Source organism: Cydia amplana, chromosome Z (assembly GCF_948474715.1).
Source record: "Cydia amplana chromosome Z, ilCydAmpl1.1, whole genome shotgun sequence".
NCBI classification, from domain to species: Eukaryota; Metazoa; Arthropoda; class Insecta; order Lepidoptera; family Tortricidae; genus Cydia; species Cydia amplana.
In genome coordinates, this window is record NC_086096.1 from 2,076,067 (window position 1) to 2,101,241 (window position 25,175).

Sequence of the window (25,175 nt, forward strand, 5' to 3'; positions counted from 1 at the left end):
CATTGCGTTATTTGATCGGTCGGCTGAATTGATGTCACCTCAATGGTCCGCAATGTAACTAAAATCGTATATGAGTTCGCGCGCAATGTAATGAAACTCGCATGCGATTCTCGCACCGTCTAAATGAGCCCTAGAGTGGCATTTATCGTTAATTGATACACCAGTTACACCACATCCATTTTGTCTCTCGTCAGCGTTTATCGACAGATTAGTCTTGTCACCAGTTCTGAGGTTGTTTACATTAATATACGATGAAATAATAACAATCGTAAGTATTTTTGCAGTTGACATTCTTCGCGTTGTTTGTAAATATTTACATAAAATTAAGTATTTGACTGCTGTCATATTATGCAGTATTATTCATAGAAAAAAGGTTTGATTCTAAAAAAATTAGACCAGAGAGTAATGCCACCGAGTAACCTCTCTATCACTTGCATATTCGAGCGATAAAGAGGCAGATAGCGGAGTTTCGATTTCGCGTTTCCCGGTAGACCCTTTGTAAACAAACCGCCTAATGTCATATTTGATTGTCTGTGAAAACTTGTCAAAAAACAGTTTAAGGTACAGCATGTATAAGTTACTCTATGGTATACTTAAGTCGCTATAGTGCTGCACTCTGGCGGCAAAACATTGCAGTAATACTCCCTAATGAATGACACTAAAGTATTTTGACAGCAAGCAAGTGGCAATAACACCAATTTATTTATTTCTCATTTAAACATTTGTAGTAGAGATTTTTCATGAATCAAATAAAGGATAACTTCACTTCATTTCACATCAGGATGTCAAGGAGAAGGCTCATAGGTACTAGCGACCCGCCCCGGCTTCGCACGGGTTACACAAAACCTTAACAAATAATACACCTTAACCTTCCCCAAGAATCACTCTACTGATAGGTGAAAACCGCATGGAAATCCCTTCAGTAGTTTTCAAGTTTATCGCGAACATACATACCTACAGGCGCGGCGGGGGGGGGGGGGGGGGGGGCTTTGTTTTATAAGGTGTAGTGATTAAGTACTTACTTCGTAAAGATGGGCCTTCTTAAGCACGGCACGATCTGGGGCCAGTAAATTCACAGTAAATTGGTGCGCAAATCGCGTTGTGCACAACTGCACAGATGCTTGGTGCTGCCATGAACATCTTAAATCTTAAATGTATGTGGATGAATTGTTAGTATAAAAGTTTAAATCGTAAACACGCTGTAAGTATCCATTCAGATTCGTTATTCGCAAACCTATAAAATACCGTACTAAAAGCACTTTTAAACTGGCCTCTGATGAACCTTAAGTCCTTGCCTTAAGATTTAAAATTGACAGTCAACTGTGTGGAAGATACAAACCTGTTTTGAGACGACCCTTGTAGTCCCTGTTCCCAAATTTTACCAAAAAAACGGTCCCGGGCCGCTGATCCTATATTCCAAGTAAGTACAACAGCTTAAGAGGCGTTTGCTTTAAGAAAACCACTAAAACCAGCATAAAAAGAACCTTCTGGACTTTTAATAACAAGAAGTTATTTCTTTTTAAAGACACAAACAGCTGTGAAAGTCCATACCCACTAATAGAATTAGATAAATGAATAAAAATCTGTCTGTGTGTCTGTCGGTGGCATCGTATTAGCTCTCAAACAAAAGTAATATGTATCAAAAATCTATGAAAATATGGCGTTTATAATGAATTAGTTAGCTTACTCAGAGTCTGGAGTCCTACCATTTATCGATACTAAGCTTCCTATACTGTAATGCAATTTGCTTGAATGGCAAATTGGCAATACACAAAAATTCCAATCTCTCTTTACCTCCAGCTTAACACTGCTCGTACGCATCTATAAAACCAATCATTTAAACCCCTATTACAACTGAATAAACTGTACAAAATCGCACAAGAATGTCAACCTACTATAAACCTCAACACAACTGAATACAGTCTACAAAATATCCTTAAAACGCAACACTATAAACCTACCATATTAAACCTTAACACAACCGAATAAAGTCCACAAACAATCAGTACCTATCAACGCAAGAGCGTGCCCGCGCGCATCCCATCCCCTCATTCAACGTCGGACCGCCGCGCGCGCACCATGTGGGCGGCCATCTTTGTGCTGCTCCTACAAGGAGTGGCGGGGGAGATACTCACCCCCCCTTACCTTAATCTGGCGTTGGGGAAGAAAATAACGGCGACCGCGACGTGTGGGGACATCGGACAGGAGTTGTATTGCGAGTTGACGGGGTCGACTGATGAGACTGTTATTCAAGGACAGGTGAGTTTTGGCTTAAGGGTGTGTTTAGATTGCAATTGACACTGGATTCGTAAGGCCCACCATACAAAGTTTCCAATAGTACGTTAGGGTGACTTTCGTTTGCTTTAGAAAACAATAAAACGAAAGAAATGTTACCTTATTTAGTTTTCGAAAGGTTCAAATTAGATTGAAACAGACTGTACATTGTAATGCACTTTGGGCCTTACTAGGTTAAGACAGAGCCAATATTTTTAGGGTTCCGTACCAAATCGGTACAAAAGGAACCCTTATTTGGTTTAGTAAAACTTATCTGCTCAAATTGTATACTAATGGTGTTTCTGAATAATTAGAGTTAGACCAAGATAAGTCTGCAACGATTTGTTAGCACAAGCAGCCTACAAGTGTTATTTGTACAGTTAGCTGCAGAGAAAAGGTACCACCCCTGCATACAAACTTCTATGTAGCGGTGGTACCCTATTCGGTTAACATTTTGGACGCCAATGACCGATATATCCGCACCGTAGGTTCAACGCCAAAGACCGATTAATCGGTCACAGACCACAGAGCAACATAGACCTACGTGCACATGCATAAAGTTCAATTTCAGTTTTGACATTTCGGTGACGTGGCGTCAGCGTGACAGCTTTTGTGTTTGACACGGCGTCGAAAAGGTTAAAGTTAGGTAGAAATGGACCAGGCTAACTTTTCATGGCATTTGCAATGACAAAAGGTGGCAATGTCAGCATTATTAACAAATTTCTGTGGAAATATGACGTTAATAATGAGTTTTTCTGTTTAATAGCTTAGTAAGCTTAGTTAAACAAACTCTAAATAAAAGCATGTAAAAAGCAGCTTCGCGAATTTGTTATTCAACTATTTGAACACAGTGACAGCGACAACGCGTTGCGAAATGTACTCTCCATAGGCTATGGTGATCGCTTCTTGTAAATTAAACAAATTTAAAACCCCGACGCTAACCTATGCCAAAAAATCTATTTTATGCCAAAAAATCTATTTTATGCTAAAAATGTCTTACAAGTAAAGAGCTGATACTTTTGAAACTGCTGGATCGATTTCTATCAAACAGCTAAGAACTACCGCAAGGAAACTCGCTTTCATGTAAAAAAACTGCATCGAAATTTGTCCATCCGCTGGAGAGCTACGATGCCACAGACAGACAGGCATTTGCGTCAAACATATAACACCCCCGACGTCAAATTTTTTGAGTTAACCCTTTACCAGGCTAAGGGATATACAGTGTGGAAAGATAAGTCGGGCCCTGGAGGGAAACTACCTTAAATCCTTAAGCTGGCTCATTTTACTTAATGGAGACATTCCTTTATTTTGAAAAAGAAACAAAACTGCATTAAAAGTATTTTTCTTTTTTTCTTCGATTTGGCTTGTCTAAAAAAATCTTGAGTACTAAATATTACATTTTATGGATATTTTATACGACAGACGAGTTTAAGACCTAATGTTTCTTGGAGAAATGTTATCATTAACATTAGCTGTATCGACTAGTAGTAGTACCTCAAAAGGAACCCTTATAGGATCACTCATGTGTCTGTCTGTCTGTCCGACCATTCCCACTCCCCTTTATCTCCGAAACTACTGGGTCTAAAATTTTGAAAAAAATACACAAAGTAGTTCTTTACCTATATATGACAGGAAAACCTATTAGAAATGTGCAGTCAAGCGTGAGTCTGACTTAATTACTTAGTAGTAGTAGTACAAACACTTTATTGTACAAAAAGATACATAAAACATGAAAAAACACACATCATTTGTACAAAGGCGAACTTATCCCTTTCAGGGATCTCTTCCAGTTAACCTTTGAGCAATTGAGGGAGAATTGGAGAACGGTGGACATCAAAGCTGTAGCTTAGTTTTTGACCCCTACGGGTTTTTTAAAGACGTTTCTTTCACGTTCCACATAAAAACCGGCCAAGTGCGAGTCGGACTCGCGCACGGAGGGTTCCGCACCATCAACAAAAAATAAAGCAAAACAAGCAAATAAAAACAAGCAAAAAAACGGTCACCCATCCAAGTACTGACCCCGCCCGACGTTGCTTAACATCGGTCAAAAATCACGATTGTTGTATGGGAGCCCCACTTAAATCTTTATTTTATTCTGTTTTTAGTATTTGTTGTTATAGCGGCAACAGAAATATATCATCTGTGAAAATTTCAACTGTCTAGCTATCACGGTTCGTGAGATACAGCCTGGTGACAGACGGACGGACGGACGGACAGCGGAGTCTTAGTAATAGGGTCCCGTTTTTACCCTTTGGGTACGGAACCCTAAAAAAGACATTATTAAAAATTGGGTAATGTACGAACCCTTGCAATGCGAGTCCGGCTCACACTTGACCGGTTTTTGAAATGTCAGCCTAGTAAAGGGTAAAAAAAAAACTAAAAAACAATGACCGAACGTTAAAACATGGCCGCTATACAAATGGTAATTTAAGTTTCCTAATTAAACGGTTGCTTACGAGCTTTAAGATAAGGGGGCCTATATACCAGCGATAAGCTATCGCATCCTGCCTGCCATCCCGGCGATAACGGGTTCGATGCTCGCTTTTGTCACTTCTGAATAAAATTAGAATGAGATAAAGTCTTTGAGCGGATATTTTAAGATGAACTTTAACTTTTTGAACCGTTCGCTACGCTCGAAATTTAGTGTTAGAATTCCTCCCTTCACCCGTACCATGAGTCATTGACAGTGTCAAAACGGAAAACTGACATACACGCTAACGTCTACGTAATTTGCTTTCTATACATCTCGCTCGAACTAATATGCGAGTACGAGCGAGATGCATAGAAAGTAAGTTACGTTCTTGATAGCGTTTCTGCCAGTGCCAAACTCGTGGTAGTCACACTTGTATAATTATAATATGTATGTTTTAAGGTATTTACTAGAGATGCCCTGAATAGTGGTTTTGGACAAATACCGAATACCGAATATTCGGCCAAACTATTGGCCGAATACCGAATATTCGGCATGAGGTGCAAACATTGTGAGTCACAGTTATTACGAAAACTATTCGCCAACAAAGCACAACGTTTGCTAAGATATATTTTTTGTAAAACAGAACTAATGAATGTAGTTAGAGTCAATCAAATCAGACCCATGATAAAAATACTTAAAATATTTCATAATCAACAAATGCTTAAAAAAGGGTCTTCCTCCTATTTAACAACTTCCCAATAATACTTTTTAAATATTAAATATACCAAATTTTTGGTATTTTTTTGTGTAATTTTTCTTTTTAGTTAGGGGCAACAGATATTCGGTATTCGGCCGAATAGTAGGCAACATTCGGCCGAATACCGAATATTCGGCAAAGTGGCCGAATAGGCCGAATACCGAATAGTTGCCGAATATTTGTGGCATCTCTAGTATTTACGTATGGGCCACTAGTTGCCTGAAATAAAGATTTAATTAATTAATTAATTCATTCGTATTCCTGGTCAGGCTTTACATGTCTAAGGCCTAAGCAGCTGTTAATATTAAAATAATAAGTTTAGGAGTAGTTACGCAAGTTTATGGCTCCTCTACACGATGGGCCAGCGCCGGCCACTCCAAGGGACGCATTTATGCGTTCGAGGGAGCATGTGATATTGCTATCTCATTCTACCGTATGGCTGCGTCCCTTGGAGTGGCCGGCGCTGGCCCATCGTACCGTATCGTACGTATCGTCGTCATATCTAATTCGTACAACTATGTTATTTATGTTATGTGTTGGAAACTATTTTAGCTAACATTTAAGATAATGTGGCTAATAAGGTCACATCTTCAAATTTTATCAGTGACCTATACTGTAACCCCGCTATCAATGAACGGCTAGTAAAATAGTTAAATATTTGAATTTATAGTTGAAACCAAAAATATCTACACATAGTTACTTAATATACAGTTAATATGATAAAGATATTTTCTAATGTTAAAAATATTTTTTTTGAAATATTTATCGATTTTCTTCTCTTACTTAGTTAAGTGCAAGTTTCTTTTTTTGACAAAAACATAAACTATGTACATTAAATCATCATAAAAATACGATTATTTAATTTAGTAATTTTTAAAACCGCTTGTTCTATCGCACTAATCAAGAAATACCTACCATATTTTTTGTAGTCATTTGTTTCCCATTAATATTTTAACAAAAAAAAAGTATTACCCTGGAAACAGAAAATCTAATACCTTTAAACGAGCAATTCTTGCATATTTATTTATATATATATATATATATATATATATATATATATATATATATATATATGTATATATTTCGGGGATCTCAGAAACGGCTCTAACGATTTCGATGAAATTTGGTATATGGGGGTTTTCAGGGGCGAAAAATCGATCTAGCTAGGTCTTATCTCTGGGAAAACGCTAATTTTTTAGATTTTATATGCTCCCAGATATTATTTGTTTTAACCGCTATCGTTTTGTGTCTATTTAAATATTGTAATTTTATCTTTCACTCTGTATACATACTTACAATTTCAAATTTGCAAAATACAGTGGCAAACAACTTAAAATAACAAAATAATACCTAGGTATGCCTAAAAATGCCACGCTTACAAGATACCTCACATTTACATTGCAACTTTTGGTATCTGGCACTAACAATCTTACCAATGCAGCCGGCCCATTGTAAAATTAACATCTACGGGTACATTTTATTGGTAATAAATACCATATGGACCGCAAAGCCTAAAATTGCCACGCTTACAAGATGTCTCACATTGCAACTTTTGGTATCGGGCACTAACAAACTTACCAATGCAGCCGGCGCGTTGTAAAAATAACATCTACGGGTACATTTTCTTGTTTACAAATACCATATGGACCGCAAAGTTATGTTAATGGCGGCCATCTTCGTCCCATATGGTTCGCAAATGGTTGTGCCGAAAATGAATGAATTCTCGGATTTGAAAAAGATCTTTATTTGGGTTTGTGAATGGTGTTTTTATGAAACAGTGATCTTTCTTTAATATTTTTTTACTTTCTGTGGACTAACACGAGAGACAAAACGAATCTGATATTATTGTTATGAAGATAATTTGAATAATAATGAGAAAAATAAATATACATATACTTACTCGCTCTCTATAGTTCGTTTTTTTTCGCATTAGGTAAAAACCAGGGGCGTATTTACCCTAGGGCCAACCGGGCCATGGCCCGGGGCGCCAACCCTCAGGGGCGGCATATGCCGCCCCTAGCGGATTGCATTTTGTTTTTCTTCCTTGACTTCTGGGGCGGCGAAACGTAATGGCCCGGGGCGCCAAATTTCAAAATACGCCCCTGGTAAAAACTACACGATTTTGACGTGTCTTTTAATTGAATACGCTTTTGAAAAATCAGTAACTATTACTTACGAAAGCAAAATAATGTAAATAATCGTATATCATGCATAATTGTTACATATTTGCTGTGACTTATTTTTCAAAAGTGTTTTTCAATAAAAAAGACACGTCAAGATTGTTTACCTTTTTTCTAAAGCTAAAAAAACAAACTGTAATAAACCAATTTCTCGCATAAAGGTCCTGTAATATTAATTTCATCGAAATAGCTTCAGCAACTATTTTCGAGAATCAACTGCCAAAAAATTATAATAATATAAATGATTATGAATAATATGATGATTATAAATACATAAGTACATGGTGCACACGCTATTTAATAAAATTAGTCATAAATATTGGACTTTTTTTTTAATGCTTATTTTCAAAGCTCATTCAAGTTTTTGAACTTAATAAAGTTTTAATATTATATGCTAACCATGTCGTGCGTTGTGAGTATAACAAGTTAAATGATACCCCAATCTTGAGCAACGTCTTGTAATACGAGCATGAGGCTACGATTACTCATGATGATATCATTTTCGTGGTCAGTTTTTATAAAAATGCACAATAAACATTTAACTTGTGCTTAATGTGCTCCTTGTCGTTATCTATTTTAATACACGGATATAATAGCAGCAAATAATCTATCATATTTGTAGGGTACGCGGAACACATGAAATCTAGTCATTCTTTTTTTAACGAACTAGATATATTCCGTCGCTAACGAACTAGATATATACTACGCTTTATAAATGTATATACTCACGTCTGTTGCGAATCCCCAGGGTTCTCCGGCGTAACCAGTATAGTGGCGACCACCGGGTCCTTGAGCGGGTTGGCATACTTGACCACCATGCGGTAGAGAGACGACTTGCCCAGTTGTACAACGTTGATGACTTCATTCTGAAATATAAATACTTAAGTAGTCTTGACATTCTTGACAATATCTTTGTTATGGTACTTTTTTTGAAGTGAAAACTTCTTTAGCGGCGCTGGGCACTTTTTGAGGTGGGGAAAAAATGATAAACTCGAGACAACGTAAGGCGATCACGTGACCATAAGCACCGTAAGGTGGCCACTCATAATTTAGATGGCATTTAAATCAATAAAGAAAAACTCAATGTTATTTGACATTTATGTTGCGGACTCCTTTTCAAAACCTATACTTACCTTTTTACACCCTCTTTACCTATGTTCAAATAATTTGACGTTGTCATGGCAGTATGTAAATAAACATGTCAATGAAAAAGTGTGATCTTATTTGAGAATGATAATAATATATAATAAATAAATAGAATACCTCCGCTAAACGTATGTATCGTGTTACCGGGCGTCGGTAACATAGTGAGGTGAGTTTTCACTTCTATCGGCACTCCCGGAGTGCAACCGTAGTTGCTTGTTTTTCAATAATGAGATTTCAATCAACAATTGTTCTTTCCGTGTACCCATCCATCAATATTTTATTCAGATACGATTGATAATATGTATTTATTTTAATAATTTCTCAAAAACGGCTCTTGCGATTTCGATGAAATATACAACATAGGGGCGTATGACAACGACAATTCGGTTAAACTATGTACTTATCAACTTTCTATGAAAAAAATTACACTTATAAATGACACTCCCCCACTTTGTTCTAAACAAATCTGTGCAAAGTTTAGACTTGGACGGACTCTTAAAAGTAAAGCATACGATAAAAGCTTGTTCCATTTTTTTTACAAAAACATTTCATTATACTAACTAATATTTTGTACTCCCAGGTCTGCGAATACTGCGATGACACAGTGGAGAACCGACGGCATCCGCCCGAGTACGCCGTGGACGGGTTGGAGACTCGGTGGCAGAGTCCGCCGCTCTCCCGAGGCATGAAGTATAATGAGGTCAACCTCACCATCGACCTTGGACAGGTGAGTTTATGATCAAACCCCGTGATGACAGTAGGAAACCGCCGGCATCCGCCCGAGTACGCCGTGGACGGGTTGGAGACTCGGTGGCAGACTCCACCGCTCTCACGAGGCATGAAGTATAATGAGGTCAACCTCACCATCGACCTTGGACAGGTGAGTTTATGATCAAACCCCGTGATGACAGTAGGAAACCGCTGGCATCCGCCCGAGTACGCCTTGGACGAGTTGGAGACTCGGTGGCAGAGTCCGCCGCTCTCCCGAGGCATGACGTATAATGAGGTCAACCTCACCATCGACCTTGGACAGGTGAGTCTGAGATATCGTGTGTACCTAGTAGGTACCTATTGACACAAGTACAGTCAAAGAATTTGACTTCCGTACCTTGTCACAGTGACAATCAATATGAAAGTCGCTAGGGACCTCATACTATTGTCACTATGACAAGATACGAAATGGTGATGCTGAAATTGAATTGCTTGACACTACCTAAGGGCAAAAGTGAAATCAATTAGGCATCAGTTAATGAGATGAAGAGAAAACGTTAGTACTCGTATTTAAGCTCTAAAATAACTGCTGTCTACGTTTCTCTATTAGTCTTCTGGTGCTTTATTTCATGCATGGTGTAAAATAATTTATTTTAAATACAGTCAAATACCCTATTGTTCTACTTTTACACCTCTGGTCCTGAAATGAAAGATCAGGACAGATTGGGGCAAACGAACTAGGTAGCATTTTTGCTAGATATAAGTATGGACATTAGAATTCCATGTCAGCATACTCTATCCTTGTCTAAATATAACTTTATGTCCTGGTGAAGTAACTGGGTTGAATGAACTCGGAACTATATTTGGACACGTGCATTCGGCGCTACGGTCCCTTTCTTCCTGATATTATGTTAAAAATACAATCTAACGTAGTAGTTTGGTAGATAAATAAAGTAGATTTTACACAAAATAAATTGCTGTATTGTTATTTTAGCTATAAAATATTAATCGTACTTGGTCTATGGAAAAGGACTTGCGTAGGACCTAAAAAGGTTTACCAATTGTCAATTATACACATTCCATTTTTAAATTAAACTGCTATCATTCCTAAAATACACAACATCACACCCAAAAATGAATTGTAGGTACCTCAAAATATAGTTAAAGAGTTATATTTTCAAATAATAAACATTTTCTTTCCCTGCTTTAACTCTAAGTGGCTCATTATAGAAACTTTCAGTATTGTCCACGTTAAATACTGTAGGTACTATCATAAAATGGCAGTATGTTTTAACCATCGAGCGGATGGCGTGGGCTGGCACAGATAGTTAATATTACTCGGAAAAATATTATCGCACACAGTAGCATGATTAAAATACTTTAAACATTATCGGCATATAGGATGGTTTTATAGACCGCAATACGGTGGAATAACTTTTTTCTTCGCAAATCGATCTTTTTAGGGTTCCTTACCAAAAGGGTAAAAACAGGAGCCTATTTACTAAGACTCCTCAGTCTGTCTGTCACTAGACTGTGTCTCATGAACCGTGATAGGTAGACTGTTGAAATTTTCACAGATGATGTATTTTGCCGCTATAACAACAAATACTAAACAGTACGGAACCCTCGGTGGGCGAGTCCGACACGCACGTGTCCGGTTCTTTTTTCACTCCACTAGCAACTAGATCACTGATGTTAGTTTTATTACACAATAATAATAAAAATAACACATAGGTAAGTGAATGGGATTTAAATGCACGATTTTAATATATATTTTTTTAGCAATATTTTTCATTTGCTCGTTGATAGCTAGGAAAAAAAATCGCTAATTTCGAAATATTGCTGTCAATACAAGACGTGTGCTTGAAACTAGGTGCAGATATGTACTTAAACCCCTGCTGACTGTACCTTTAGTGAAAGTACAAAGGGAATAAAAATACTAAAATCGTGATTTTACAACCGGTTGCCTGCAGGTATAAATTGCGCTATAAAATGGGTAATAAAATGTGCCTATTCGCATCCTCTGTTTATATGATCTAAACCTGTCGGAACATGTTTGCTGAAAACCGAAACGTCCTAAGGCAATTTTATTTCCAGCGGTTATACCTATACTGCTAATTGCAATCTTTTATACCCTGGCACTGGCAGACAATTTTTGAGTGAATTTGCTAAAAATTTTTACGTAATTAAGCGCAGTTAAGAAGCTGTGATTAGTCTTAAATTAATTGATTCATTTGTGTTACGAAAATTAACTATGTAAATTGTATTGTTTTTATTGTACTTAATTCGCACACACATTTTAAGTCTATAGCATACGCTAACACACTTTCATGCATCTAACTTAAATAGAAACGGCTTAACTGTCGTAACACAATGGAATCAATTAACTTTAGACTAATTACAGGTGCTTAACTATGTAAACATAAATTTTTTTTGCAATTCACTCGTCTTGGTCTATTTGACTCGCCAGAATGATAATGTCGTGACTTGCTCAACATAAAACCCGTGATGTGGGACGTTGAAATGATACTACTTGATAGTATAGATCTATAATGTCTAAAATAACATAAGTAGCAGCTTATATAGTACGTGTAAGTAGTATCATTTCAACGTCCCACATCACATGGCGACCCTGCCAGGATCGCCATGTGAGGTTGGGCGTTAAAGGAAAACAACTAGCTTCGAGTATAGACGTATAATGACTTAAATAACACTTACATGCACTTATACTGTGTGTAAATCCAATACGGGCGAATATTTAAACGGTGGTTAGCATAGGACCTAAAAAGTATATTGAGATAGATTTTACTTAGAAATGCATTGAAAATTATAACCATACAAAATAATTCGGCCGGCAATGTAATACACCACACACGTTACGGGATACGAGCTTTTTAAAGTAACTGTCAACGCTTGTTGGCAGTTACTATGAAAAGCTCGTATCTCGTAATGTCATTATCATCTTGTTTCTTAATGTTTACAGTACATTGCTGCTCGGTACATGTGGAAAAAATTAATCACGGGGTCATAATTAAGTGTAACTTAAAAAAACATCTTAATTAATGATAAGACGGGTAAATTCTATATCTGGTTTAATTTATTGCCCGTATTTGACTTACACACTGTATATGTTAAGGCTATGCTTGTGTGTGGGTGAGGCATATCACACACACTACAAACCAATTTTCTAAAAACTTCCGATGACCTGTCGTAGAAAACGGAGTGCCGGAAGCCTCGGCCCAGCTTCATTTGGTTTGCCAAGGTTCTAACGTCCTCGGCGGCTTCATACGGTTTTCAAAGATGTACAGTCAGCAGCAATAGATGCTAAGCGGACGAGGTGTTCAAAATGATCTTGACTCGACTTTATTGCTATGAGAATAAGAGCCCGTCAAGGTAATTTTGAACACCTCGCCCGCTTAGCAACTTTTGCTGCTGACTGTACGATTGTAAGCAGATAATGAAGCTAATACTAATTCGGACTCATTAGACAATTTGTCCCATTTTATTTCGTATTCATAAAAGTCACTTCTAAGTAGGCACTCATTTCGACTCTTGGCTAAACATGTGATACTGCCTGCTTATACTGATTATGTCAACTTAATGTACATACCATGTTTAAGCAAATAAATCATTCATCCATTCATTCTTGATACTAATTTCATGTCCTTTCAGGAATTCCACGTGGCCTACGTGTTCATAAAAATGGGCAACTCCCCGCGTCCTGGTCTTTGGGCGTTGGAAAAGTCCACCGACTACGGAAAGACGTTCACACCCTGGCAGTACTTCTCTGATTCACGACAGTGAGTTTTCTTGTAATTACTATAGTGTTCGACCGAAGATTCGGTTTCGGCCAAAATACGGCCAGACCTTTCGGCCGGGCCGAAACTTACTTACTATATGAAACTATATAACAAAAATCAATAGTTGGGGAACAAGTAGTACAACAATGTACCTAAATATACGGATTTATGTACCTAAGAAATTAATTGGTTTATTAGAAAACACAATTCCCCTAATGAGGGCGCCACTGGACGGTGGACGCACTCTTAATATGAGTATAAATGCGGTTTTTGATATTATTATTTTAATAAATATTTTCCTCGCGTTGGTGCTGTGAAATAATTGCATATTTCACGTGAGAGCAAAGTTTATTTAACCCTCGTATCTTGTTGTAAAACCAATAACTAGGTATTACTTGATTTTGTATCAAGGCATGTGCAATAATATATGCATTTTTCAGGGACTGCGAAAGATACTTCGGAGCTCAGAGTTTGGAGCCAATCACGAGAGACGACTCAGTTATTTGCAGCACAGAGTATTCGAAGATCGTACCGCTGTCCGGAGGAGAGGTTAGTACAAACAACAACACTCTTTACTGTCCATCGGTGGACCTTATGCCTTTTGCAATAAGGTTTACCGATGGACAGTTAGCAGGGTGTGGGAGATGGTACACTTCAAAGACTTTTGCTATAGCTTAGTGTAAGGCCTGAGTGGACGCTCGAGTTGGGCGTGCAGCGGGGGGGGGGGGGCGTGCGGCGTGCATGTTAAACAAATGCAAGCGTATAGGAGCGGCCTTAGTGCACGCTGCTCAAATTACTCTTGACCCCGACGCCACGCTGCACGCCCCGCCGAACGCTCCGCTTCGAGCTTCTACTCAGGCCTTACACTAAAGAGATTCAGCAGCAGTCTATTGATGATGATTAAGTTCAATGAGCTGTAGTTTTTCCCCTTGGATACAAAATCAGGGCCTGTATCACCACTGTGAAAATGGTCTTCTGAAAATGACGCTACGTACTTGTTGACCTGATGCATAACAAGTGCCCCATATGCACTAGTTCTAGAAGAACTAGTGTATTTAGATAGGCTTTACATTAACCCCTCGTATGCTGCATGTCAAATTTGATCATTGAAAAAGTGACCTTGACATTTACAACAATAGATTCAAATTCCTACGCACGGATCCGTGTCTAAGCATATTTTCTCTCACAGATCCCAATTTCCCTGCTGAACTACCGTCCATCGGCGCTGAACTACTTCAACTCCTCCGTACTCCAAGCCTGGACCAGGGCCACCACCGTCCGCCTACGTCTGCTGAGGACCAAGAACTTACTGGGTCACCTCATGTCTGTGGCTCGTCAGGACCCTACTGTCACAAGGAGAGTAAGTATTATTTGGAGTTATTAGACTGGTTCAGGGCCATTGGGTGTCCGCCTCGTTTGCTGGACCAAGAACTATCTTTACCTTTAGAGGATTTTGTTGACCCTTTTCCTCTATATTGTTTCCATACAGTACTTCTACAGCATAAAAGACATCAGTATCGGAGGCCGCTGCATGTGCAACGGCCACGCGGACACCTGCGACCCGAAGCCCGACAGCGAGAACCTGCTTGTGTGCCGATGCCAGCACAACACGTGCGGTCCTCAGTGTAATCAGTGCTGTAAAGGGTTCGAGCAGAAGAAGTGGAGGATCTCGCAGAACTGGAACCGGTTTGCGTGTGAACGTGAGTGGACGTTGATTTCAATTTTTGAACACGTATCTTCCGCGGCGCTTCATCGTTAACCTTGTCGGAATGCACGAAGGTGAATATTGGGAATATTGGGATTGACGGGAAAATATTAAAAGTGGTTTTGTCTGGACAGTGATATTATTCTGGGAAGGCACGGAAGACCAGCGTGCTGCAAATAACTAATCTTTAAAAAATATTTTTTAAAGAAAATATCATTGGAACTGATTACTTAGAATTACCCGAAAATGTGTCATCTTTCCCCCTTTCTTTAAAAAAAACTGGGTCTTAATATAATAATGGGGAAAAAATCACGAATCCCTTTTTGGTGCGTGATCCGACGCGTACAATACATGGCTGAGTTATACATTTATGAAAACACATATGCTGCAGCTGCATTTTTGGCCTAACCAGTTCTTCTTCATCATGTTTATAAACATAGTAATTCTAAAATCATCTTCAACAGCTTGCAACTGTCACAACCACAGCACGGAGTGCGCATTCGATCCCCTTATCGACGAGAAGCGTCTGTCGCTCGACATCCACGGACGTTACGAGGGCGGTGGAGTCTGCCAGAACTGCCAACACAATACTGATGGCATCAACTGTAATAAGTGTAAACCGACGTTCTACAGGCCCGTGGGGAAGAGATGGGATGAATATGATGTGTGCCAACGTAAGTATTTATTTTCTTAGGTGATTAAAAACAGTAGAGAATGCAGATACGACTTCTAAATTACAAGTCGTGTCTGTGGTGTTTCTGTTTTGCATCCGAATCCTACTATCTTTCGTATTCGTATAATTCGGCTCTGAATTCACACATATATAAATATGTTGTACAACTTCAAGTCGGAGTGGAGCCGTGCTTATTTAAAGGCTTATTTTCTTTGACACCTACGAATAAGTACTGATACGATTCAGCAGTCTTTTGGAATGGTTAAAATTTAAATCATTTTGAGGCGGAAATTAAAGACAAAGCTTGTCTTTTGACTTTTTTGAGTACCAAGTTTACTTTGCAACGAGAAGTTCAATAAAATACCAATTTGACAATTTCCAGCTTGCAACTGCGACCTCCACTACTCGACGGGCAACTGCGAGGAGGGGTCAGGGCGCTGCGAGTGCCGCAAGGAATACAACCCGCCCAATTGCGACTCCTGCGCATATGGGTACGATTTTGTTGTATATACAAATTGTTTTACCACATACCTATAGAACAGTTAGGACCTTAAACAATAAACTTAGGTGTGAGTATAACGATGAATAAAAATAGAGATAAAAATGAGTCAAGCCTCAGTAAAGTTTGTCTGTAGAAAATACTTAATTAAAGCGCTTTAAAAAAGGTTCATGTTACATACAAACTCGGCTTTGCGCAGCAAAAAAAAAGTGTTTTTATAGACAATGTTTAAAAAAATCCTAAAAAAATAACTATTAATTTCTTTCAAAATCCGATAGACAAAAATGGAGATAAAAGATTGAAGAATCGTGTCTTATAATTCCATCTGTAGTGCAAATGTAGGAGATACGATTCAAAACTTGTCAAAATATTTTTATAATGTTTTTTTGCGTGCATTACGTAGTTTGATAAGATGTGCACTGCGAATTCAGTGCGCGAGCGATTTACGGATGGCATGATATTGGTGGTATGGGCTTAATATAAATAATATTTGTGTGCAGGTACTTTAACTATCCGAACTGCGAGCCTTGCACATGCAACCTAAATGGAACAGATGGACAACATTGCACACCAGTAGAGGGCATTGTAAGTACATCATTAGTTATTATATATTACGTATTAATGTTATTACGGTATTTTACAATACATCAGGTGCTATATTACGACACCAGGTGCTATAATAAGCGCATTACGTAACTACGTTGAAAATTTAAAGGGTCATATGTACTTTATAATACATACTCCCTTCGGTCGTGTCTTAAAATTCGCCACTCGTGTTTTTCCTAATTTTTTTTTGCACTTGTATCGTAAATAAGTACCTACTTATGTATTATGCTTCTGTAATAGTTTTTGACATTCATGAGTGCATTATAATATGCCTATTCACTTTCACTCTATCAAAATAATATAAAAAAAACAACGGGTTGCACTCCGGGAGTGCCGCCAGAAGTGAAAACTCAATGAGTGCAAAATGTCTGCAGCACTATGTATAATGAGGTTAACGCCATCTAGCGTTATTTCGTCGCATTACTTGAAACCCCTAAGCACATCACTGTTAGTACTCGAGTTATATTAATACCAGTCAGAGGGAAACTCACTAGATGGCATTTAAATCAATAAAGAAAAACTTAATGACATTGAAGTAACAGTTTTTCGATCAGGTCACGTGTCCGTCTTACGGTCACGTGACACCTGTTACGAGTTTAAAAAATTTTCCCCATCACAAAAACTGCACAGCGCCGCTAAAGAAGTTTTCACTTCAAAAACCAGTACAATTCTTACAATGGCTGGTGTCTCCTTGTAAGTTATTTACAAAATAACCTGTACCAGGAGAACAAGTTACTATAATCTGAATTTCGCTCTTGGTATAATGAATTGTCTCTCCGGTTGATTGCTATAGCAGTCAAGACGCAGTTGTCCTATTTAGATTCTAAAATATACCTACATACTGTATGAATAAGTCATTATGCTTGTCTGTCTTTATACAGTGTCCCTGCAAGTCCAACTACGCAGGGAAATCTTGTGAAATTTGCGCCGATGGATTCTACTCACCGGAGTGCAAAGGTAACTCGATGTGGTACCAAAAATTAAAAGTGAAATAGGTAATAAATGGGGCATTATCTATGAAAAGGGACCTTATTATCGATGGCGCTTACGCCGCATAGCGTCACGCCACGTTGTATTACTATCGGAGCATCGTTAATAATGGCGTAAGCGCCATAGACAATAAGGTACCTTTTCATACTCGTAGATAACGTCACTGTACTTACGCAGTTTTAGCAACTTTCACACTGCTAATATTTTTATCAAAGATGTATGCCTGTGATATCAAATTCATTGAATTAGTATAACAAAAATAATTTCATCTCTTTCGCGCAGATTGCGAGTGCAACACCATCGGCTCTGTCTCCCAAGTGTGCGACAAGGATAGCGGTAACTGCACGTGCAAGAGCAAGTTTAGCGGACGAACATGCGATCGGTGCGAGGCCGGCTATTTCAGCTATCCTACGTGCAGCCGTGAGTATTATTTATCATGATAATATCGTAACTTAGTTGTTTTTTTTAAGATTTTATCTCGGTTGGTTCTCCTTATCAGTTGAGTTTCGTATATGTTGTTATTTATGATTACTTAAGCCAATATCTAATAAGTCCTGTTCATTTCTTTTTGGTTTCTCATCCCCCTCCGTCCACAAAAATCCGTTTGGTAGGATCCGTTACGGATCCAAGTGGACGATTTGTGCATTTCGGTTTTATTTTGACTGTAAAATCCCGCTACTCACTTCACTTCCACTAATTATGTATTGTATAAAGTATGTAACACAATTAATTTAAATCAATATATTATCAAGTTTAAATTAACTTTACTGTTTTTGAAATTGCAGTTTTTATAATATTTATATTACTTTTTTCTACTCCCGTACTTTTATTTGTCATTTAAAGGGTCGTGCACACACCTTTAAAACCCTACCTTATAGTTGTCAACACAGGTATTTAGTCTATTCCCCAAAAAAGAATTTGTGCTTACACGCAGTATCTTTTTGGCGATTTTACGATACTTCGTGTAATCACCACTTAAAAATATTGAATGAAATACAGTGTTGCCAACCTTATTTTAAAAGTCATTTCTGACAAATACGTGAACCATAGACATGTTTTTTTATTTCATTCATTCATTCTTTCTTTTCCCGGCCTTACCCTCAATTTTTGCTACTTGAATTAAAAATATTTGTTAAATTTGCAATTTTATTTCAAAGTAAGTGCTTGGTCGTAGAAAAAGTATTGTATGCAACGTTGTTTAACTGAGTCAAAAAATACTCGTGGCGTTTCGGCTTCGCCTCAAATTGTTACTCACGCCACTCGCCTTTTTTGACCTCTCTTAAACAACGGTTGCATAAAATACTATTTTACTCTTGCCCCTGTATATAAAAGCACTTTTAATTCGCAAATTCAACGAAAGATTATTAGTAAACTTTATTCTTGATAGTGACAAACAGATTAATATTACATTATATCATGATTTCTCAAACAGAATGTAACTGCGACACCACTGGAACGCAGTCGAGAATCTGCGACGACATCTCTGGCGGTTGTATATGCAAGGAAGGATTTGGAGGCGCGCGCTGCGACCAGTGTCTCGCCGGGTAAGACATAAAACTATTAGCAACCATCCCACTAAACCAGGGATAAGCAGTTAAACCGTTAACCCAGTGTCAAATTGTACTGGTATCTATAGTAACTCTAGGTTTAACCGGTTAACCCCGGGTTAACGACGAAATCGTTACGCTTGTAGGTAAATTCCGCTATTATGCTCCGTAAAATTTTCGGAAAAGAAAACCTTGTACAATGTTTTCAACGTTTCATTTCGGTTTTTAAAAATCGAGTGCATGTCGGAATTTACAAACTCAACGACGTTATGTTTCAAGTTCCCGCATCCAAGATACACTTGTAAGTTACTTACGTTAGCAGGGACACAGCTATACTACAGAATGAGAGATGAATATCGTTATCTCATTGTAACAAATAGTCTCGTCCCTACTTACGTAAATAAAACTTACAAGTGTATCTCAGGCCTAACATCCGTTTCCAGTTACTTCATGCAAGTGCAAGGCCGTGAGCGTACCTGCGTCCAGTGCGAGTGCTCCACTACTGGCTCGACTTCCACCAGTTGCGCGGCTGACGGCAAATGTAACTGCCTGACTAACTTCGGGGGCAAACGGTGCGACCAGTGCTCACCTGGATACTACAAGTACCCTGAATGCTTGCGTAAGTAGCTAAAAACGTACTATATACTCTCATATCTTAGCCACCACCATTGGTAACATTTTAAGCAGCTGCGCAGCTGACGGCAAATGCAACTGTCTTACCAACTTCGGTGGCTAGCGGTGCGACCAGTGCTCGCTGGGGTACTAGTGGTACCACAATATTATTATTATTCATGCTTGCATGATTACTCAAAATTTTTAGACACCAAAGAATAATAAAACTACATTACTTAATTGATCAACTTAAGGATTATTCGTACCTATGAAAAATTGTGTATACTATAGGTTCAAAATTAACATAGCGTTTACTTCGACTTACTCAAGTGCATCAAACACTAATCTAATTTAATACTTACTAGCATTGCTGATTGCGCAGTGTGTGATGCGGTAACGAAAAGTGAAGATTGAATTCTCCTTAGCTCCAATTTATAATTTATGAACTGTCAAATATGTGTCTCATAGTGAACGTCATTGTCGTCCACATCTAATATCATTCCCAGCCGATTGCATCAAAGACTACCCTCATCCTACTCTAACATATTTAAAATAAGAAACGGGTTACTCACGTATTAAGTCGAATAAGCGTTCGACATGTTTCGATCCAATTTTCGAGGATCTTCGTCTCGGAGCAACGACTCGCCTTTACTGGTTGAGGGTGAGAAGTGTAGTATGAGTAGACTGGGCCAAAGCTCGACTCGATTGGCTGCTCACGACAGTTGTTTGAAAATTGAACGAAACAAAGCAAACGCGACTCTGTTCCAATTGAACATGGTTTAAATTACATCGACTATAGGTAGGACCTTGGGCCTTAGGAGGATAAAGACTGTCATTTATTTCCAGCATGCAACTGTGACGGATCCGGCTCCATCGGCTCGTCCTGCGACGACGCTGGCAACTGCCACTGCAAGCCCAACTTTAACGGCGTCAAGTGCGACAGCTGTAAGGAGAGCTTCTACAACTATCCGGCTTGTGAGGAATGTAACTGCGATCCTAAGGGCGTTATCGCTTCTTTTGCTGGTGAGTTTTCTCTATCGGATTTTGTGGACTAACTTGAACAGTTGTTTGAGGGGGGATTTAAATGTTCTCGAGGCAGAGGTGTAGGGTTGGAGCCCTTGTAGCTATATTTGACGTTCATAAGCGCATTGTAATATGCCTACTTGAGTAAACTATTTTTATCTTTATCTTATCTTTAGTGTTTCTTGTGGGGTGGGGATGGTAAAAAATAACACCCAGTTGCTCTTAAGTGTATTTTTTGCATTGGATTACAGTATTTGTCTAGACCATTTTGCGTGTAACAGCTGCTGACACGTGAAAATCATAAGATGTACGAGTAATAAGCTGACAGCCTGCCATTCATAAAATGGTTCAGTAAAAATACTGACCGTCTTTTAAGTAAAATGTGCAATAGTACATTACATATTTACCTAGGGAGGTGAATTCGTGAATGCTCTAGATCGCAGGTGTTTGAGGCCTGAACCGAAGGTGAGGCCCATAAATATGCGATCTGGGAGTTTACGAATTACCGCCCGTGGTTTGTCTAAAGTTTTACGTCTTGCCTTGGCCAGGAAGGCCTCGCGTAGCGGGGAGAAAATCCCATAATTACGGGTGGCGTAAATGAATTTTACATACATGAAATGCAAGGACTACATCGCCAGTTGTCGCAAATAAACAATTTATCAGTTTTGAACTATTTAGGTACCCAACCGTCAGTCTATCATGGATCCCAAAATAAAAATTTGGGCATAGTGAATCCTGGTGATTCGTCATGCATATCAGGATTATCAGGGAATCTGAACAGTTTTTGAGCCATTAAAATCTACACTTATGATATTTTATTGTGTGTAGGTTGCGGATCGGTCCCGGCAGGCGAGCTCTGTCAATGCAAGGAGCGTGTGCAGGGCAGGATCTGCAACGACTGCAAGCCACTCTATTGGAACCTGCAGTATTATAATCCTCATGGATGCGAAGGTACGCTATCTGAGCTCTAACCGCAAAAATCGAAGTACGTAAATTTCAAGCGTCTTTCTCACTCTTATTACGTCTTAATTGGAGTAAGAGAAAGATGTCCGAAATTTGCAAACTTCGATGTTCACGATCCTCTGTTTCCATTCAGAAAACAATATAATAGCGATTCAGGTCAAGCTTCACTGATCTGTTGATGAGTTACCTGCGTGATGTTTCTTGATGCTTTTCAAAGTCGCTTTAAAATATAGTTTGTCTCTAATTTAAAAAAAAACAACGGGTTGCAGGAAGTGCCGGCAGAGGTGAAAACTCAATGAGTATTGCAAAATGCACTATGTATAATTGAGGTTAACGCCATCTAGCGTTTGCGTTAATTACTTGAAACCCCTAAGCACATCACTGTTAGTACTCTAGTTATATTAATACCAGTTAGAGCGAAACTCACTAGATGGCATTTAAATCAATAAAGAAAAACTCAATGACATTACATGTAACAGTTTTTCGATCAGGTCACGTGTCCGTCTTACGGTCACGCGACCGTCTTACGGTGCACAGCGCCGCTAAAGAAGTTTTCACTTCAAAAAAAGCCTTGCCTCCCAATTCTATCTGAATCTCGCGCATAAAAGATAACGACTTAATAATTTCTCCTCAGAATGCAACTGCGATGTGAGCGGCACCCTAGGCGGGCTGGGATCGTGCAACACTAAAACTGGACAGTGCATGTGCAAGCCAAACGTGGAAGACCGACAGTGTTCCGAGTGCGCTGATGGATTCTATAATCTTGATGCCGGAAACATCTTTGGATGCTCAGGTAAGGAGTTATTTTGCTATTGACTAATCTTTGATATAAACGGAATTCTCGGTTGGAAGGGTTCATTTATTTTATTTTATTTTTTTATAATAAACTGATCGGTGATTGGCACTAGTCACACCTGATGGAAAGTGAAGACAGAGCCTAAGATGGAGCTCAACGGTTCAGTAATAGCCTATTCACTCTAGCTTTAAAGAGACCGAGGTTATATTTCTCAGGGAATACAGATGACGGGAGCGCATTCCATTCTCTAGCCGTCCTTACCAAAAAAAGACGAGGCAAATCGTTTTGTGCGGACAAATGGAATATTAACAGCGAATGGGTGCATTCGCTCCCCGCGCCTGGACGTCCGATGATGGAAAGTGGAAGGTGGGATCAGGTCATGCAGCTCTTGTGCGCACTCCCCAGAATGTACCCGATAAAACACCGATTGACATGCGAACACTGGGAATATTAGTACATTTCTATAATGTTGATACTGAAAATATGTTTCGGCTATGTCACATTTGGCAGGCTAAAATCATGATAATAAGAAGGATTAAGAAACAACACTAGCTAACACTGTAATCTAATTCTCTCCCACCAGAATGCAACTGCGACATCGGTGGTTCCACCGACAACAACTGCAACAAGACCACCGGCCAATGCTACTGCCACTCCCGTGTCGAAGGCCTCCGCTGCTCTCAGCCAATCAGAGCCCACTATTTCCCTACACTCCACCAGTTCAGATACGAGCTAGAGGAAGGACAGACGCCATCTGGTGCTGTCAGATACAGAGACTCTCAGGAGGCGTTCCCGGGACATTCTTGGAAGGGTTACGTCATGTTTTCTCTGTTACAAGTAAGTTTTTTTGGCCCCAGAGCCGATTTCAAGGCCAAGGAGCTCTCAGCTAATCTGAGCCCATCACGCTATATCATGTAAAAAAGCGCGGACGTGCCAGGCTCAGACAGAGATGGCGGGACGACTTAGACGCCTTCATGAGTAACTGGCCGGAAAAAGCACAACAACGGAAGTTGTGGAAATCAAGGGAAGAGGCCTTTGCCCAGCAGCGGGACACTAAAACGGGCTATTGAAAAAAAAAAAGTACCATAACAAAGATATTGTCGTGACTACTATAGTATTTATATTTCAGAATGAAGTCATCAACGTTGTACAACTGGGCAAGTCGTCTCTCTACCGCATGGTGGTCAAGTATGCCAACCCGCTTAAGGACCCGGTGGTCGCCACTATACTGGTTACGCCGGAGAACCCTGGGGATTCGCAACAGACGTGAGTACATTTATAAAGCGTAGTAAAAAAAATCAAAATAAAAGAGAGTACTTATCCTTACCTTTCATATGTGGTGGTCCAAAATCGTAGGCTCAAACTTCTGTTGCGTTGTATCACAAAAAAACGTTCCAGGATAAATGCGAGATGACTTAAAAATTCAGTCAGGATCCTTATCGTACAGTCGCCATCAGATATATCGGAGCGGCCAAGTTGTTCACAATATCTGAACACGCACTCTAACGCCCTGACAATAGAGGCGTGTTTAGATATTTGTGACCACCTTAGCCGCTCCGATATATCTGATGGCGACTGTACGAGTGCATACCTAGACAAGATCTTTAATAAAATGTGACCGCATTGACGTAAACCGTAAACCTGGACCAATGCAGCAGAATTTTTTGTCATTGTGACGGAGTGTAGGGAATCTTTCATCCGGTTGAAGAAGCCCTGCTTCGCAGGTCTCGGGGGCAACCGGAAAATAGTATTAAATAGGTTATCACAAATATTTGAACTAACAAATTGAAAATTAGAGGGCTTGTGAAGGGAAAGGGAGAAAGTTTGCACTCCCATGATCACAAAATCTAACTCCCTTATTTATAAACGTCAGCAATTAACTTAATCAGATGATGATCGTCGTTTGTCCCTCTATGGTATAATGACAGATAGGGACGATAGAACGAGTCGAGATAGAACGACGATCATCAACTAATTAAGTTAGCAGGCGTTTATATGAATAACGCCATATGGCCATATGGAAATTAAACATATATATGTTTAATTTCCATACTTATACCACGAATAACTTTCAGGCATAATGTGCTGCTAAGGCCAACTCTGAAGCCGCAACTGGTAACAGTGGCAGGTGAAAAAGGAAACACTCCCTCACCCTTCGTCATGGACGCTGGAAACTGGACGGTGACCATCAAGACCAACAAGGAAGTGCTCATTGTAAGTGTACTCTGTCAAGCTGAATACCTATGTCAGTATTAATGTAAAGCAAACTAAAGTATGGTATCTAGGAAACGAACAAAAAGCAGCAATGGACATCGAACATCGATGAAATGTAAACAAAACAGTTCCACAGATAAGATATACCTAAATGAGACGCAATTTTATAATAATTTAAACGTAGTGTTGATAACCCGCGATTTTTCAAATTTGCCGCCTTTTTCTACTGACAAGATTTTCTTGACCAAGTATATCTTCCCTGGTTG

General features: G+C 39.1%; 1 protein-coding gene across 1 annotated transcript in view; it reads left to right on the forward strand.

Annotated features, from left to right (window-relative positions):
* Positions 1-2,040: 2,040 nt before the first annotated feature.
* The window catches only part of LOC134661720 (laminin subunit alpha), a 71,341-nt gene continuing 48,206 nt past the window's right edge, over positions 2,041-25,175 (forward strand). The window contains exons 1-19 of the mRNA XM_063517897.1: positions 2,041-2,259; positions 9,351-9,497; positions 13,154-13,281; positions 13,722-13,830; positions 14,471-14,641; positions 14,771-14,981; positions 15,451-15,660; positions 16,042-16,150; positions 16,659-16,743; positions 17,646-17,721; positions 18,037-18,174; positions 19,187-19,298; positions 19,745-19,920; positions 20,760-20,936; positions 21,765-21,887; positions 22,534-22,692; positions 23,279-23,532; positions 23,825-23,961; positions 24,771-24,909. Of these exons, the coding sequence (XP_063373967.1) occupies positions 2,080-2,259; positions 9,351-9,497; positions 13,154-13,281; positions 13,722-13,830; positions 14,471-14,641; positions 14,771-14,981; positions 15,451-15,660; positions 16,042-16,150; positions 16,659-16,743; positions 17,646-17,721; positions 18,037-18,174; positions 19,187-19,298; positions 19,745-19,920; positions 20,760-20,936; positions 21,765-21,887; positions 22,534-22,692; positions 23,279-23,532; positions 23,825-23,961; positions 24,771-24,909 (2,841 nt within the window). The 5' untranslated portion in view covers positions 2,041-2,079. The remainder of the gene's footprint in view (positions 2,260-9,350; positions 9,498-13,153; positions 13,282-13,721; positions 13,831-14,470; positions 14,642-14,770; positions 14,982-15,450; positions 15,661-16,041; positions 16,151-16,658; positions 16,744-17,645; positions 17,722-18,036; positions 18,175-19,186; positions 19,299-19,744; positions 19,921-20,759; positions 20,937-21,764; positions 21,888-22,533; positions 22,693-23,278; positions 23,533-23,824; positions 23,962-24,770; positions 24,910-25,175) is intronic.